This window comes from Coffea arabica, chromosome 10e, assembly GCF_036785885.1.
Source record: "Coffea arabica cultivar ET-39 chromosome 10e, Coffea Arabica ET-39 HiFi, whole genome shotgun sequence".
Classification (NCBI taxonomy): Eukaryota; Viridiplantae; Streptophyta; class Magnoliopsida; order Gentianales; family Rubiaceae; genus Coffea; species Coffea arabica.
Window position 1 is genome coordinate 7,832,198 of NC_092328.1, and position 12,730 is coordinate 7,844,927.

At 39.4% G+C, this 12,730-nt stretch overlaps 1 protein-coding gene and 1 long non-coding RNA gene across 4 annotated transcripts; one reads left to right on the forward strand and one right to left on the reverse strand.

Moving 5' to 3' along the window:
- Positions 1-461: 461 nt before the first annotated feature.
- On the reverse strand, positions 462-9,348 carry LOC140004261 (serine/threonine-protein kinase CTR1-like). 3 transcript variants are annotated; one of them, XM_072066863.1, is made up of 15 exons: positions 7,767-9,344; positions 6,892-7,190; positions 6,666-6,810; positions 5,539-5,654; positions 4,712-4,917; positions 3,779-4,195; positions 3,637-3,677; positions 3,153-3,221; positions 2,796-2,896; positions 2,608-2,692; positions 2,432-2,530; positions 2,276-2,344; positions 1,518-1,649; positions 1,290-1,384; positions 462-1,037 (listed from the first exon to the last, which is right to left on the reverse strand). In XM_072066863.1, exons 1-15 carry the CDS (start codon positions 8,664-8,666, stop codon positions 941-943), a joined length of 2,871 nt encoding a protein of 956 aa, XP_071922964.1. In that variant the 5' UTR covers positions 8,667-9,344; the 3' UTR covers positions 462-940. The 3 variants fall into 3 exon arrangements, with proteins under 3 accessions (XP_071922964.1, XP_071922963.1, XP_071922966.1); XM_072066862.1 differs by having other exon boundaries at positions 6,666-6,825; XM_072066865.1 differs by lacking the exons at positions 462-1,037; positions 1,290-1,384 and having other exon boundaries at positions 1,570-1,709; positions 6,666-6,825; positions 7,767-9,348.
- Positions 9,349-9,589: 241 nt separating this feature from the next.
- Positions 9,590-10,653, forward strand: LOC140015038 (uncharacterized). The gene is made up of 2 exons (XR_011821800.1): positions 9,590-10,101; positions 10,208-10,653. It is a non-coding gene; the product is annotated as an uncharacterized lncRNA (long non-coding RNA).
- The last annotated feature ends 2,077 nt before the right edge of the window (positions 10,654-12,730 follow it).

Below are 12,730 nucleotides of genomic sequence, written 5' to 3' on the forward strand. Positions count from 1 at the left end.
AGAGTTGAATATGAGAAAGTGACTGTTCAGCAGTACTATACTCCTACGAGTATTTCGACGCATCCCATGCTTGTGCATCTAAAGGAACGTTTATCCCAAAAAAGAAGGATGAAAAGGAAGTGTGTATATCCGCTATGTTTGTCTCTAATTAATATGTAACATATTGACTTAAAAGACGTAAAGCTAAGATGAATCGGTAATCATGACTGGAAGCTTCATTTGCCTTGGCATTCCATCAAAAGTTCCAATAGATCAAGTCTTAAATGCTCCAAAGACTTGAAAAGCTCTTAAGATCCCCAAATCGTTTTGCAACTGCTATGATCCAGCATCCATGATGAGGGAATGGAAAATGATATGACGACACTAGGTTCTCTTTATGGTTTAATGTTAGTAAGATGCGTATCATAAATGGTCGATCACATTCAGCATTACATACTAGACAAAAAGCACCAAGGCGACCATGACTAATTAGCTGAATTTTCTTGACAAAAAAAAAAAATTAGCTGAATTTTAATTAACATTATTCAAATTACATAAACTAGAGTAAGCCTGCAAATGCAATACATTATGGCTCTGCTTCTGGCTCATTATGGCCAACAAAGTAAGCCTGCAAATGCAATACATGGTATACGGCTGTTTATTTGTCGCTAGGCATGAAAAAAAGATGCTCACAGGAACACCAGCGGCTTTGCACTGCAGGAAACCTGCTACAGGATCTCCCAAAGATGCAAATATAACAGGCAGTGGACATCTTTAATTAACTTCTTCTTCGGATAGGTTAGCTAAGAAACTACCTCCACTTGTTGCTTTAACTCTGTAACGATCTCTATCTACATTACTTTAAATTGTGGTTTCTTCACCACACCACAATGGACAATTAGGTGTACCAAAGTGCCGAAAATCGTCAAAACGCCTGACAACAAGAATTGGAGATGCCTCTTTATGGCCCTCCCATTTGAATCAGCTGCATCGGGGACTTCAACAACTTCTTTAGTGTCTCCACAATGCTCTTAATGGACGGACGCTGTGCAGGGTCACTGTCCAAAAAAAAAAAATCAGAAATTAATAGCATAAGAGGTGTAGTCAAAGACAAGCAACTTGTTTTATATCTAGTTGTTACAGAATCTATAAGAAATTCGCTACAAATTTGCACGAGCCAATCCCTTCCAACAACTTTGATTCATTTCAACCCAAAGGCCAAATCCCAGATCAGATTAACGAATATCTTTTTGAATGTACAGGAGTACTGAAGTAACGATAATAGATCTAAAACAGCAAAAAATTCTTACTCAGCCCAACATGATTCCATCAAAGACGTGAGGATAGGAGATGTATTAGGCGGAATAACGAGTCTTCTATTCTGGAAAGCTACCGCACCAACAACCTGAGACATTTCAAGGTTTTCCTCAATTATATGGCATTATGAAACTCGGTTGTGCTTTGTGTAAGAAATAGGCTACAAATGTAATTTTCCCAAGCAGCACTTTATGTTGTCTGTATTACAGGTCAAAACAAACCTGAGCTGGACTAAGTCCACTCCAAGGCTGTTGCATAGTCACAAGCTCCCATAAGATGACTCCAAAACTGTAGACGTCAGACTTCTCATTTGAGGGCTCTCCTCGAAGAAATTCAGGGGCCATCCACTCAGGCTGAAAGGAAAACCAAGAGAGTTACATGCTGATTGATGCAGGGCCAAATAAATGCTCAACCTGCAAGATGTTAATTTGCATAGCTGACTTTCTGTTGAGCAAGAAAAGGAGACCACTTGTCCAAATAGTTGCTAAAAAAAATCCAAATGCAAAGCTAAAATGCATGTACATATAAGACTTGGGAAATAGAACTTCCTTAGATATTTAGTAAATAATTAGTAGTGCAACAAATCATAATCAGAAACATAACTCCCTAGTGGGAGAGCTCTTCTTCTGTCAACAGAACAGCAATTCTAGAACATTCGTGGCTATAGTACGTTTATTCACAGCAAAGCTAACACCATTTCTAGAAATTGGTTAGACCTTGATCCCAAGGGTAAATTAGATATAATCAAATCAATGAGATTTATATAACCATTTGCACTCAAATGACAATTACATTAAACACTCAGCGAAATCTTGTCAAACATGAGCACCATCAGTATCTCATTCTACAAGTAAAGCTTAACCTACAAGGGAATGCGACAAAGTACACAAACTAGTGATGTATCAACACTAATCCTTCTAATTGTACATGCGAAAGCATGTGAGAGAGAGAGAGAGAGAGAGAGGATAGCGAGGCTTACCGTTCCAGCAACAGACTTTGATGAGATAAACGTGCTTGCTTTAAATCTTGACAAGCCAAAATCACAAACCTGGTGCGTACCATAACAAAAGAAGTTAAAGCAAGTCTAGGTTGGTTGAAAGCAAATTTACCAACCAAGTGGATTAACATTGTGTACCTTTACAGTCCAATTTTTATCAACCAACAGATTTGGAGATTTGAGGTCCCAGTGAACAATGGAAGGAGTCAAACAATGAAGATAGTTGATGCCCTTCGCCTGCAAGTAATAGGCATAAGAAAGTTTTGTACATGAGGGTAAGCAGTATGATTGGTACATCTATATTCTGCACTAACCACATCCAGAGCCATCCTTAGCCGCCTCCTCTGATCCAATATTTCTCCAGCTGCAGGCCTGTGTATCAAGCGATACAGACTTCCTCTGTTTCATAACAATTGGCCATTGCATACATAAATTAGTGAAAATTTAATCTCTGGTGACAAAATAGCACTTAACTTTCCACAGAAACTAAGAAAAAATGTACCTAGGTAAATATTCTGTCACAATCGACAAATGTGGACGCTTCATAACAGCTCCCATGAAAAGAACGACGTTTGGATGACGAACACGTTTCATAATTGCAACCTTGAAAAGCCACAGATTTGTTTTTCAGAATATAAGCTACTACCTCATAAAAGAACTCTGGCACAGGAGTCAAGTTCACGTCGCAAAAATAAGATTATATAATAGACAATGAAGTAAGTGCATTGTGATCCATGCTTAAATGACTTTTTATTCCAGAGTGGATGCCACAAGACTGTCGGATAACAAAATATTCTGCATACGAAAAGTATCTGAGATCATTATACTTGTAGCGAAGAATTAGGTCCGCAAGGCATACCTCCCTCAGGAACTCCTTGAACTGGTCATCATGGAAATCTTGGATAGTTAGCACCTTGACCGCAACATCCTGCAAGAAATTAAGTACTTTGAGCTTCACGTGAAACGAATATTGTATTCAAAATCATAATGTGAAAAAAGAGGAAGCTTTTGCTCTAGACTGAAAATTCTATAAACATGAACCATACACATCCCACTTTGTTTTCAGTCAAATATCACCTTCAAAGTGGCGAGTATTTCTAGATCTGTAATCTTTTAATGCATTTAATACATGATCATGCACAAATGATTCCAAGCAGACCAAGGAATCTTTTATTTGTATAAACAAATTTAGTTCTGGGAACAAGTAAAGTAGTAATGGACACCTAAATACACACTCAAAACTACCTGTATATCTTGGTACCAGGGATACAAATAACTTAGGGAGTCTTAGACTGTCTAAAAGGGCAGCTGATAACAAATAAAGTTGGAGCTATATTACTAACCGATCCATGCCATTCAGCTCTATGTACAGTCCCAAATGAACCTGGAAGGCAGGATGCAAACATTTTAGTTGCTGCACAGACGATAAAGTTAACGGTAATTCTTAAGCTTTCCATATTAGACAAAAGATAGCAAAGGAAGTACCAGCACCAACACGCTCCTTAATATGTAATTCATCCCATGATATCTCAAGCCAATCCATTGCAAGTGAAGGTTCAAGATTCAAGTATCTAGAATGGCCACCAGCAGGATAGCTCCCGCACTTCTTAGGTCGGCTCTCAACATCCATCAAACTTGTCTTAACAGGCAACATCAACTTAGCAATTTGCATGCCAGCAGCACATACAACTGAATTTCCAGACATGACGATCTCGTTTTTGTATCCCTGGCTAACAACTACATTTTCATCTCTGGATAGAGAGCATTCATCCACTGCTATACCGGCAATAATAGGTGCACGTATTGCACTTCCAGAAGCTTGATTAGTCAGACAGTACATTGTATCCCTCAGATTGTGGTGCAGGCCAATCCCCTGCACTGCATGACCACCTTCCTCATTGCCTGCAAGATATGGAAAATAAGCTTCAAATGACAAAAAGCCACATATTCCAGTATTATGATTGTTACTGTAAAACTAATTCATTCACTTTAGTCTTTCGCTTTATGGTTTCAAAAGTAAATTCGTGATTACAAGAATTCTTCAAGATGCTGAATGCAGAACGAATTTCAATATTTTGAATACATAACACATCAAACATAGGAGCTTCTCCCATATTTCATGCTGATAAGTGACAGGATGTAAAAGTCCACATTGTGCAGCAATCAAGGAGGCAATGCATTTGATTTTAGTTCATTAGATGGACGTAGACAAGCACCAGGGGCTCCTGCAGCTAACAATACACAGTAGAAGAAAGTCAAAAGGCATCACCTAATCACTCAAATTAATCACTGTGGAAAATTTTGCACAACACCCCACGTGTTGTGTAGTATAAAATTCAAATGAAAGACACTCGCAATTCTTAATCAACGAGGAAAACCAATAATAAACTCAAATACATAAAAAAAAGAATTAAATACCTGAATAGAGAATATTTTTAGGAGTGCAAAATTTCTTTGAGCTTTGCATTTGACTACATACTTCACGATCCAAGTAAGGATCTTGATGTTCTTTTAGATGAGAAATCTGAAATGGCGAAGGCACTGAGGAAAGAACTCCCTCACTTATGGAAAAATCTGGACCATGCACATTTCCCGGTTCCCCAACTAGGTCAACTACAAATTCCCTGATAAAACGTTAAACGTGTTTTCAGAAAGAGTCACGTGAACCAAAATCTTAAAACAACTTAAAGACATGTTCAAAACTATAGTATATGACTTGTTAGCCTACATGATGTTACCTTGTAATCCATGCCCCCTGATGTAGAGAAATATGTTAAACAGTTCAAGCATTGTATCGAGCCTCAAGATAACTGCCTTTTACTAGACAGTTAAAAAAAATAGCAGAACAAGCATTGGAAAAATGGTATGGCAAAAAGGTTTGCAAGTACAGGCCCCCGCCCCACCCCCCCCAAAACAAAAAAAAGTAGTTTCTAGGACAGTAGAAGTCCTATCAAACGCAGGGGGAAAACCGAACAAAGAATGAACATACAAAATTAAAAAACTTAGAGACCTGCTAAAATCAAGACAAATAAAAGCATGTGAAAGATCATTTAAAAGATAGGTAGTCAACTTGATTAAACATGCTACCACTGACAGAATGACACTACTACATTCTCCCAGCCAATAAGAAGTCAAGAAGAACTAAAAGAGAACTACATCTTTAAATATGGCCTCCCATCCTTATTCTCTCTCCTTTGAATAGAATATCTGGCAAATATCTAAGAGAAAAATACATATTGCATTACCTTGATGACCTCATGTCATCCTCAACTTTTACAAGGCAGGAAGATCGATGGTCTGCAACACAGTACCTGCAGCCTCGAGCTATCCTGCAGGGCAAACCTACATAATCGGCCAATTTCTGCATATAAACTTGTGGTTACTATAGTGGCCTTGCTTCCTGTATAATAAGATAAACAAGGTGACCCAGAAGCACTAGGGACCCAGTAACTCAGGCCAGTAGGCACTTATCCAAACTAAGTTGCAGAAAGGATTACTTTTGTAATTTCAAACTAACTTTTCCCTTACATAACTATACTGAAATTTTCATCATTTACAGCACAAGAAAGCTAGCCAGCCAGACAGGACTATCTATATGTTTGAACCAAAATTAAATAAAATGTACAAGACGTTACTTGTTCAACAAGGTTTGGCATGAGTTCAATTTTCAACTATTTGAACCAGTGATGCCATGATCAACATACAGTAAGGAAAAATTCTGTGTCGAGTAATTAATAAACAAATACCTGAATATTCCTAAATAATCATGATATGTAAAGCATCTCATATGGAAACACTCTTCCAAATTTTTTACACATTATCAAAGAGAAGCAACTAAGGATGCCTACTCCCATGGTAAACTGTGGACAGTTTGTGACACTTAGGCACCAACCGTGCTCTTGGAAAATCAGTGCATTAGTACAATCATGTCCTAAGAGCATAAAGAATCTGATCTTTTAGCTTCACTGTTGTCATGATTTCTTCCTAGTTGTCGTATTTGGTTTCATTCCTTGTGCTGATACAGCAAAATAGCACTCTCTCCATAGATAATGTGAAGAGGACACATCAGCTATATTTTCATATACTTATTACCTTCTCATTCTTTCATATAAAACCTAACAAGATTCTTTAATCATGAAAGTGGGGTCATTTTACCAAGTTCCTTCGACATGGTTCCCTCAAAATCCCTATACATTCAAATCCTAACCAGCCGCGTATATGGATTGGGGCCATTTAGCCACTTAATCATTTAGTTTAAGAGAAATTTTCCTGGGGTAAATTAGAGTGCATTGAGTAGATACCTGGGGTAAAAGAAAATGTATAAGAGAAATTTTCTCCTTTTAAGAAGTCAAGAGTAGCTCCACAAAATTACCTTGAAGAGAATTGCTCGGTGCCTGCAAAGTCCCATGGATAAATTCCCAATGGGAAGCACTGTACATTTCTGCATATCTTTCAATCTCTTGCTCACAAAAGTCCAGCGCCTATGAAGATCACCTTGCTCCATTGGAAAAGAGCCCCTTAAATTCAACAAACTTAATGGCCTTACAAAGAAGCATAAACAAGTGCAAGGTTGTCTGAAAGAAGAATTCAATACCTACCCCATATGGACAGCAACAAGTTTGCCGAGTTCGCCTACTAACATCAAAGTATTTTCTGCTGCAAAATACAGCTCTTGAGCTTTATCTTCTAGCTCCCTGAGCCGGGAGTCGCCACGCCGATCCACAAGAACTACCTCCATTGATGTATCAATGGGATCAACAGCTTTAAGTGCCATCAGAGACGGCAAACTTGTACCTTCCTCTACGTCATTGCACATCACCCACAAATATGGATTCATACCTAAAATGTTATAAAACCCATCTGATATCCTGTCCGTATATGACAAGCAACCATTGACCTGGAGATGGACAGGAACACAGTAAACAGAAGTGCTTGCGTAAGAACAAGCTAGCAGATTTGCACATGATACCATGATAGTTTAGCAAAATGAGGGAAAGGAAGGTAGAAAGTTTCCTGCTGTAAGAAGGCATGATTCCATTTGTCAAACGTACTGCCCATGTCTAAAATTCATATTTTAAACCAAAATATTTTTGCAGTCACTTATTATCAGTAAAAGGATATCTGCCCGGGGGTGTCACTAGAACTACTCTTTATCTCTTTTTTGAGCGAAAGCATTTACCCCCCGACACCAAGATGCAAGGTTAAAACACAGCATCCTCCTAGAAAGAATTAAAACCCCGTATGAAGTAACAATTAGTAGGAGGAAAACCGAAGCTTGATCATACGTCTTGGCCATCCTACTAAGAAAACATCTAAACCATCAGTCCATGATCCATAAGCCTTTATAAAAGTAATTACTGGGACACAAAAACAGCCAAAACAACTGGGGAAAGGCCAAGTGAAATAGTTTATAACACTTTCGTATCAAATATTAAGGGCATAAAAAGGTACGACAAAAAGAAGAGAGGGTTACCCAGAGAGCATAGGATACAGTTTGTGCATCAGAAGTCACAGCACTCGTGCACTCTTTCAAAAGCATAGGCTCACTAGCAAGAGTGGCTTGTTCAGTGAGCCGTTTCGCAAGAGTCAGCTGCAAGTAATAACTCTCTTTAGACTTCTGCACCGTACTGTTCTTATTACCCCTTTCTTCATCCTCTTCCACCTCTTCAATTTCCCTCGTCCTCGTCGTCGAGTCCTTAACTCCAGTGCTACTAGTCCAATTTGCATCAAAAATCGTCGTCGTCCCACCGGAGAACAAACTTCCAGCATAGCTAGTACTCCCCAAACTCGACAACCTCTGCAACGAGGAAGGCCTCACAAACCCACTCTCCTTCCCAACACTATAATCGAAATTGCTCCCACCGGTCAAACAAAGCTGCCGGTCAAACACATGCTGATCTTTCTCCTGCGCTGGTAAATGATGGCCAACCTCGACCTGCACAATCTCCGGCGACACAGCCTCCGGTGCCGGCGGAAGCAACTGCTCATGTTCTTCACTTTCATCATCACAACCTTCTAACTTAATCCTCACGTGACTGTCTTTCTTTTTCTTCTCAGCTAACCAGTTGACAAAAGCCGCCACTTGCTTTCGGTGGATCTTATCACCCGTGAAACCATGTAGATGCTGCTTCTCCTTCTCCTCCTCAGGCTCAGATACAGCTGTATAAGAAACACGTGTAACCTTTTCACCATATCTATCACGACCAGTACTCACTGTGCCTGTACCTGTTGCTTTCGAATGTGCGGATTCATGAACACTTGCGGTGGCGCTGATTTTCTTCTCGTGATCTAAGAAAAACTTTGACGAGGATGGATCAAATTCGCGGTTGTCAGGAAATTGCCGTGGAAAAAAGTAGGTCGTCCGATGCGGCATTTTTTCACAATCCTCTCGTGATCAAAACAACAGCAACCAAAATCTCTCCTCCTCTTCAGTCTCCTATAATTATTACCCGTCTGTCCACAGACACACCTTTTTCCGCCTGTCTCAATCAAAACTAACTGCAACTAACTTTTCAAATGAAAATGACAATTCCAGAGCCTGGCAATTCCGTACAATCTGCCAGAAAATCTCCAAAACTCACCAACAACGACTAGCAAGTAGCAGCAACAACCGTTGATCAAGCATTTACAATCATCTCAATCACTTCAAAAAACCAAACAAAAAAACAAAGCAATTGCGCAATAATCAAACTCTCGAGTAAATGTACTTTTCGTATTGCCGGCTACGCCGAACTCCAACAAAATCGGCGAATTTGGTTGCAGATGAACATGACGACCACGCCATAGAGAAAAAAAAGGCAAGCCAGCTCAGGCGGTTGAATCAAAGCTCGAAGCAAGAGGAGAACAGAATCTGAATTCTGAATCGGAAGATGTAAAGATGACTAACGGAAAAAGCTTTCTTTTTCCGATCTATCAGGTAATGGCGTAGTGTGAAAATTCGGATATAGATACAGACAACAATTTTCTGTATCTATATGCAGAGAGAGAAAGGGCGGCGAACGAAAGAGAGAGAATTGTGAGAAATGGTTATAATTTAAGTATTTTAAGCGCGGGTAAGACCGTAAGAGTTAGAGGGAGAAAGGGAAATCGGTGGGAAATTATTTTTAAAAAAAAAATAGAAATGAAAGGGGGTAGGGACGGGTGGGTGATAAAATGCGCCGGCGTGTTGAAAGCGCACCTACAGCTCTGTAGCACACGTCAGCGGAAGTTTGGAGGCGTATGCGAAATTGAGGTGGGTGCGTAATATTGTGCACCGCCGCGCAGGTTAGAAGGATATGGTCTTAAAAAAGTGGGTTAATTCCACTTTGTCCCCTCAAACTTTGGGCGATTACCCACTTCAGTCCCTTAACTTCAAAATGGGACACTTAAATCCCTAAACTTATGAATTGCTCCCAGTTAAGGAAAATTGTTGACAGAATCCTGATTGCCGTTGGTGGTCGAAGTGCGTGGCAAACACTGTCCTTTGACTGAGGGCAACAATGAAAATTCACAAAAAATCACATATATAGATTAAAAAAAAATGGTGAAATATGGAGGGAAAGTTTCCCTCCATGCTACCCACTTCAGATGGATAATGTAGACCCGATCCAAATCATAAAAGGGCACTTCAGGTCGGTATGCTGAGAGACCCAAGCTGTCATTCTGCTATCCACAGGGCAGGAAGAAGAAAAGGAGAACCCAACGCATGGTTCAACAAACAAAGAGAAATGGTGAGGCAATTTTGTGATTGTGGAAAGCAAACATTGATGATGACATCATGGACTGCCATGAACCCAGGAAGAAGGTTTTGTCGATGTGCCAAGTACAGAGTAAGGGAAATTAGGGTTTTGTGTTTATACTTGTTTTTTATTTTGGGTTTGTATGAATTGCAGCCACCTAATCTTGTCTGCAAACATAATGTTCTTGTCAAACTAGGAACAAGGAGGCTGCATATACTGGGATTGGGTTGATCCTGAGATGTGTCAAAGGTCAAAAGAAATAATACCTGGACTGCTAAGGTCGATGAACAAGATGGAAGCTGAGTTGGATAGGTTGAAAGAAAATTCAAGGTGCCAACAATCGAAAGTAAGGAAGCTAAGGATGTACTTGATTATCCACTGGGTTGCCATTGTCATGTGGTTGTTTTTGTTCAAATCTGGGGGAGAAGGTCCAAAATGAGTTGTAGAAGAAGCAACCGCTTATGCCGGACTGCCCGTTTTGTTTGCTCAAATATGGGACCACCTTTGTCTGTCATTGCTAAGTAGTGGACCTTTTGAGTGGTGCAGGAAGGAAATTCTTGCTTTTGCTGACTATGTAATTACCAGCACTTTCAGAATCCCGCTTGCGGGTTTCAGCGTTTTATGCTGTCGGGATGTTAACCATCTTGCTTGTGAACATGTGCTACATTGCTTTGAATTTTTGTGACAGGTGAAAGCTTTGTCTGATGAATGTATTTGTGAAATGACCTGAGTGGTGGTAGATGGGTTAATTGGGTCGGTCGCGTTACCCAATTATTTATATCCATAAGTAAAATTTTAAGATTCGCATACCCATCTATTCATGGCCGGTATGGGTAAATGTAGTTCAATAGAAATGTCAAAAAACGAGTTTGACAACCCAATTGCTCGTTTACAACCTATTTATTCTAACTTTTTACAAATTCGTCTAAATTAATTTTGAAAACTTAACTGCCAATTTATACAACCCTTTTTTTTAACTGTCATTAATTTAAATATTGACTTATAATGCCCAAAAAGCCTAATTACCAATTTTTTCTTCTCGCTATCAAATATAATATTAACCCGCATGCGAGGTAACAATGAAATAGTAAAAAGACAGAAACCCGCTTGCGGGTTTCAGCGTTATTATGCAGGCGGGATTTTAACCTGCTTGCTTGTGAACATGTACCACATTGCTTTGAATTTTTGTGACAGGACGAAAGCTTTGTCTGATGAATGTATTTGTGAAATGACCTGAGTGGTGGTAGATGGGTTAATTGGGTCGGTTGCGTTATCCAATTATTTTTATCCATATTTTTATCCTAATTACCAATTTTTTCTTCTCGCCATAAAATATAACATTAACCCGCATGCGAGGTAACGTTGAAGTAGGAAAAACACAGAATCCCGCTTGCGGGTTTCAGCGTTATTATACAGTCGGGATTTTAACCATCTTGCTTGTGAACATGTACCACATTGTTTTGAATTTTTGTGACTGGTGAAAGCTTTGTCTGATGAATGTATTTGTGAAATGACCTGAGTGGTGGTAGATGGGTTTTAAATGTATTGTATCAAATTTAGGGATATAGTGGACCTGCTATGTCCCATAATTGTGAACGTTGGACCTGCTATGTAATCAGAATTTGTTGTTTAGGGATTTTAGTGTCCCAATTTGTAAAGTTTATTGCAAGTAATCTATGTCACATTAACAACAGCAATCAACTCAGAACATAAAATTTTCAGCAAAAACCTTTGATCATTCAACAAATCATCCAATACATAATAGCAATACCAGGAATGACAAAAATTCCACATTAACAGCCTCTAAATTTCACCCATCTGGACTAGCAAGACAAAGGCTATATGAGTTCCACAACAGAGGCTACCAAAAACAGAGGCTAACAAAAATTCCATATTAACAAAAAAATTCTTAGTTCCAATGGACTATATGAGTTGAACAAAAGTTCGCCACATCTGGACTAGCAAAACAGAGGCTTTTACTGCCCAATTTGATTGTATCTGCAAAATAAAAAAGGCTATATGCCTGTACAATTCTTGAGTTGGTTTGTCCAGCATCAGTTAGTTCATGCTTGAAGGCTATTTGGCCTATTGCTGCAATTTTCCCAACTTAACAGATTGGTTTCCATCCCCATGGAGCTGCACATTTTCAATTCCAAGTGACTCCTTCGCATGTCCCGCAGCTGTCTGTAATGTAGACAGGTTAACACACAAATTGCCTTGCCATGTGAATTGTGCTGGCTTAAGTCCCCAAGTCCACGTATGAGTGTGGTGCTCTCATCGTTACTCCGTGGCTGTGGGAATAAAGTTTGCGACCATCAGCTTTGGAGCTTAACTGCAAACAAGCACATAACATGAATCAATAAGACATGACACCCATAAATAAAGACCTGATGTATGGAGACCACTTACATGAGTTGTTGTAGGACTCTTTTCCACATGCCCAGAACTATTTTGAGCATGATTATATGGGTTTTCCAGATCATCAGACCGTATTTTTACAGTTTTGAATCCCAAGTCTCCAGTCATGTCCAGTGAGCTCCTAAAGGTCCATTGCCTCAACTTACAACTATTCTTTGAGTGACCATGCTTACGACAAAATGAGCATTTTCTTCCTTTCTTTGTCACTGGTTCTTGTGCCCCTTGTTTTGGCTGATTGGCATCCAAATTTTGAGATGGACCTGTGTGACTCTGTTGCGTACTTACTCCAAGTATGTCAACG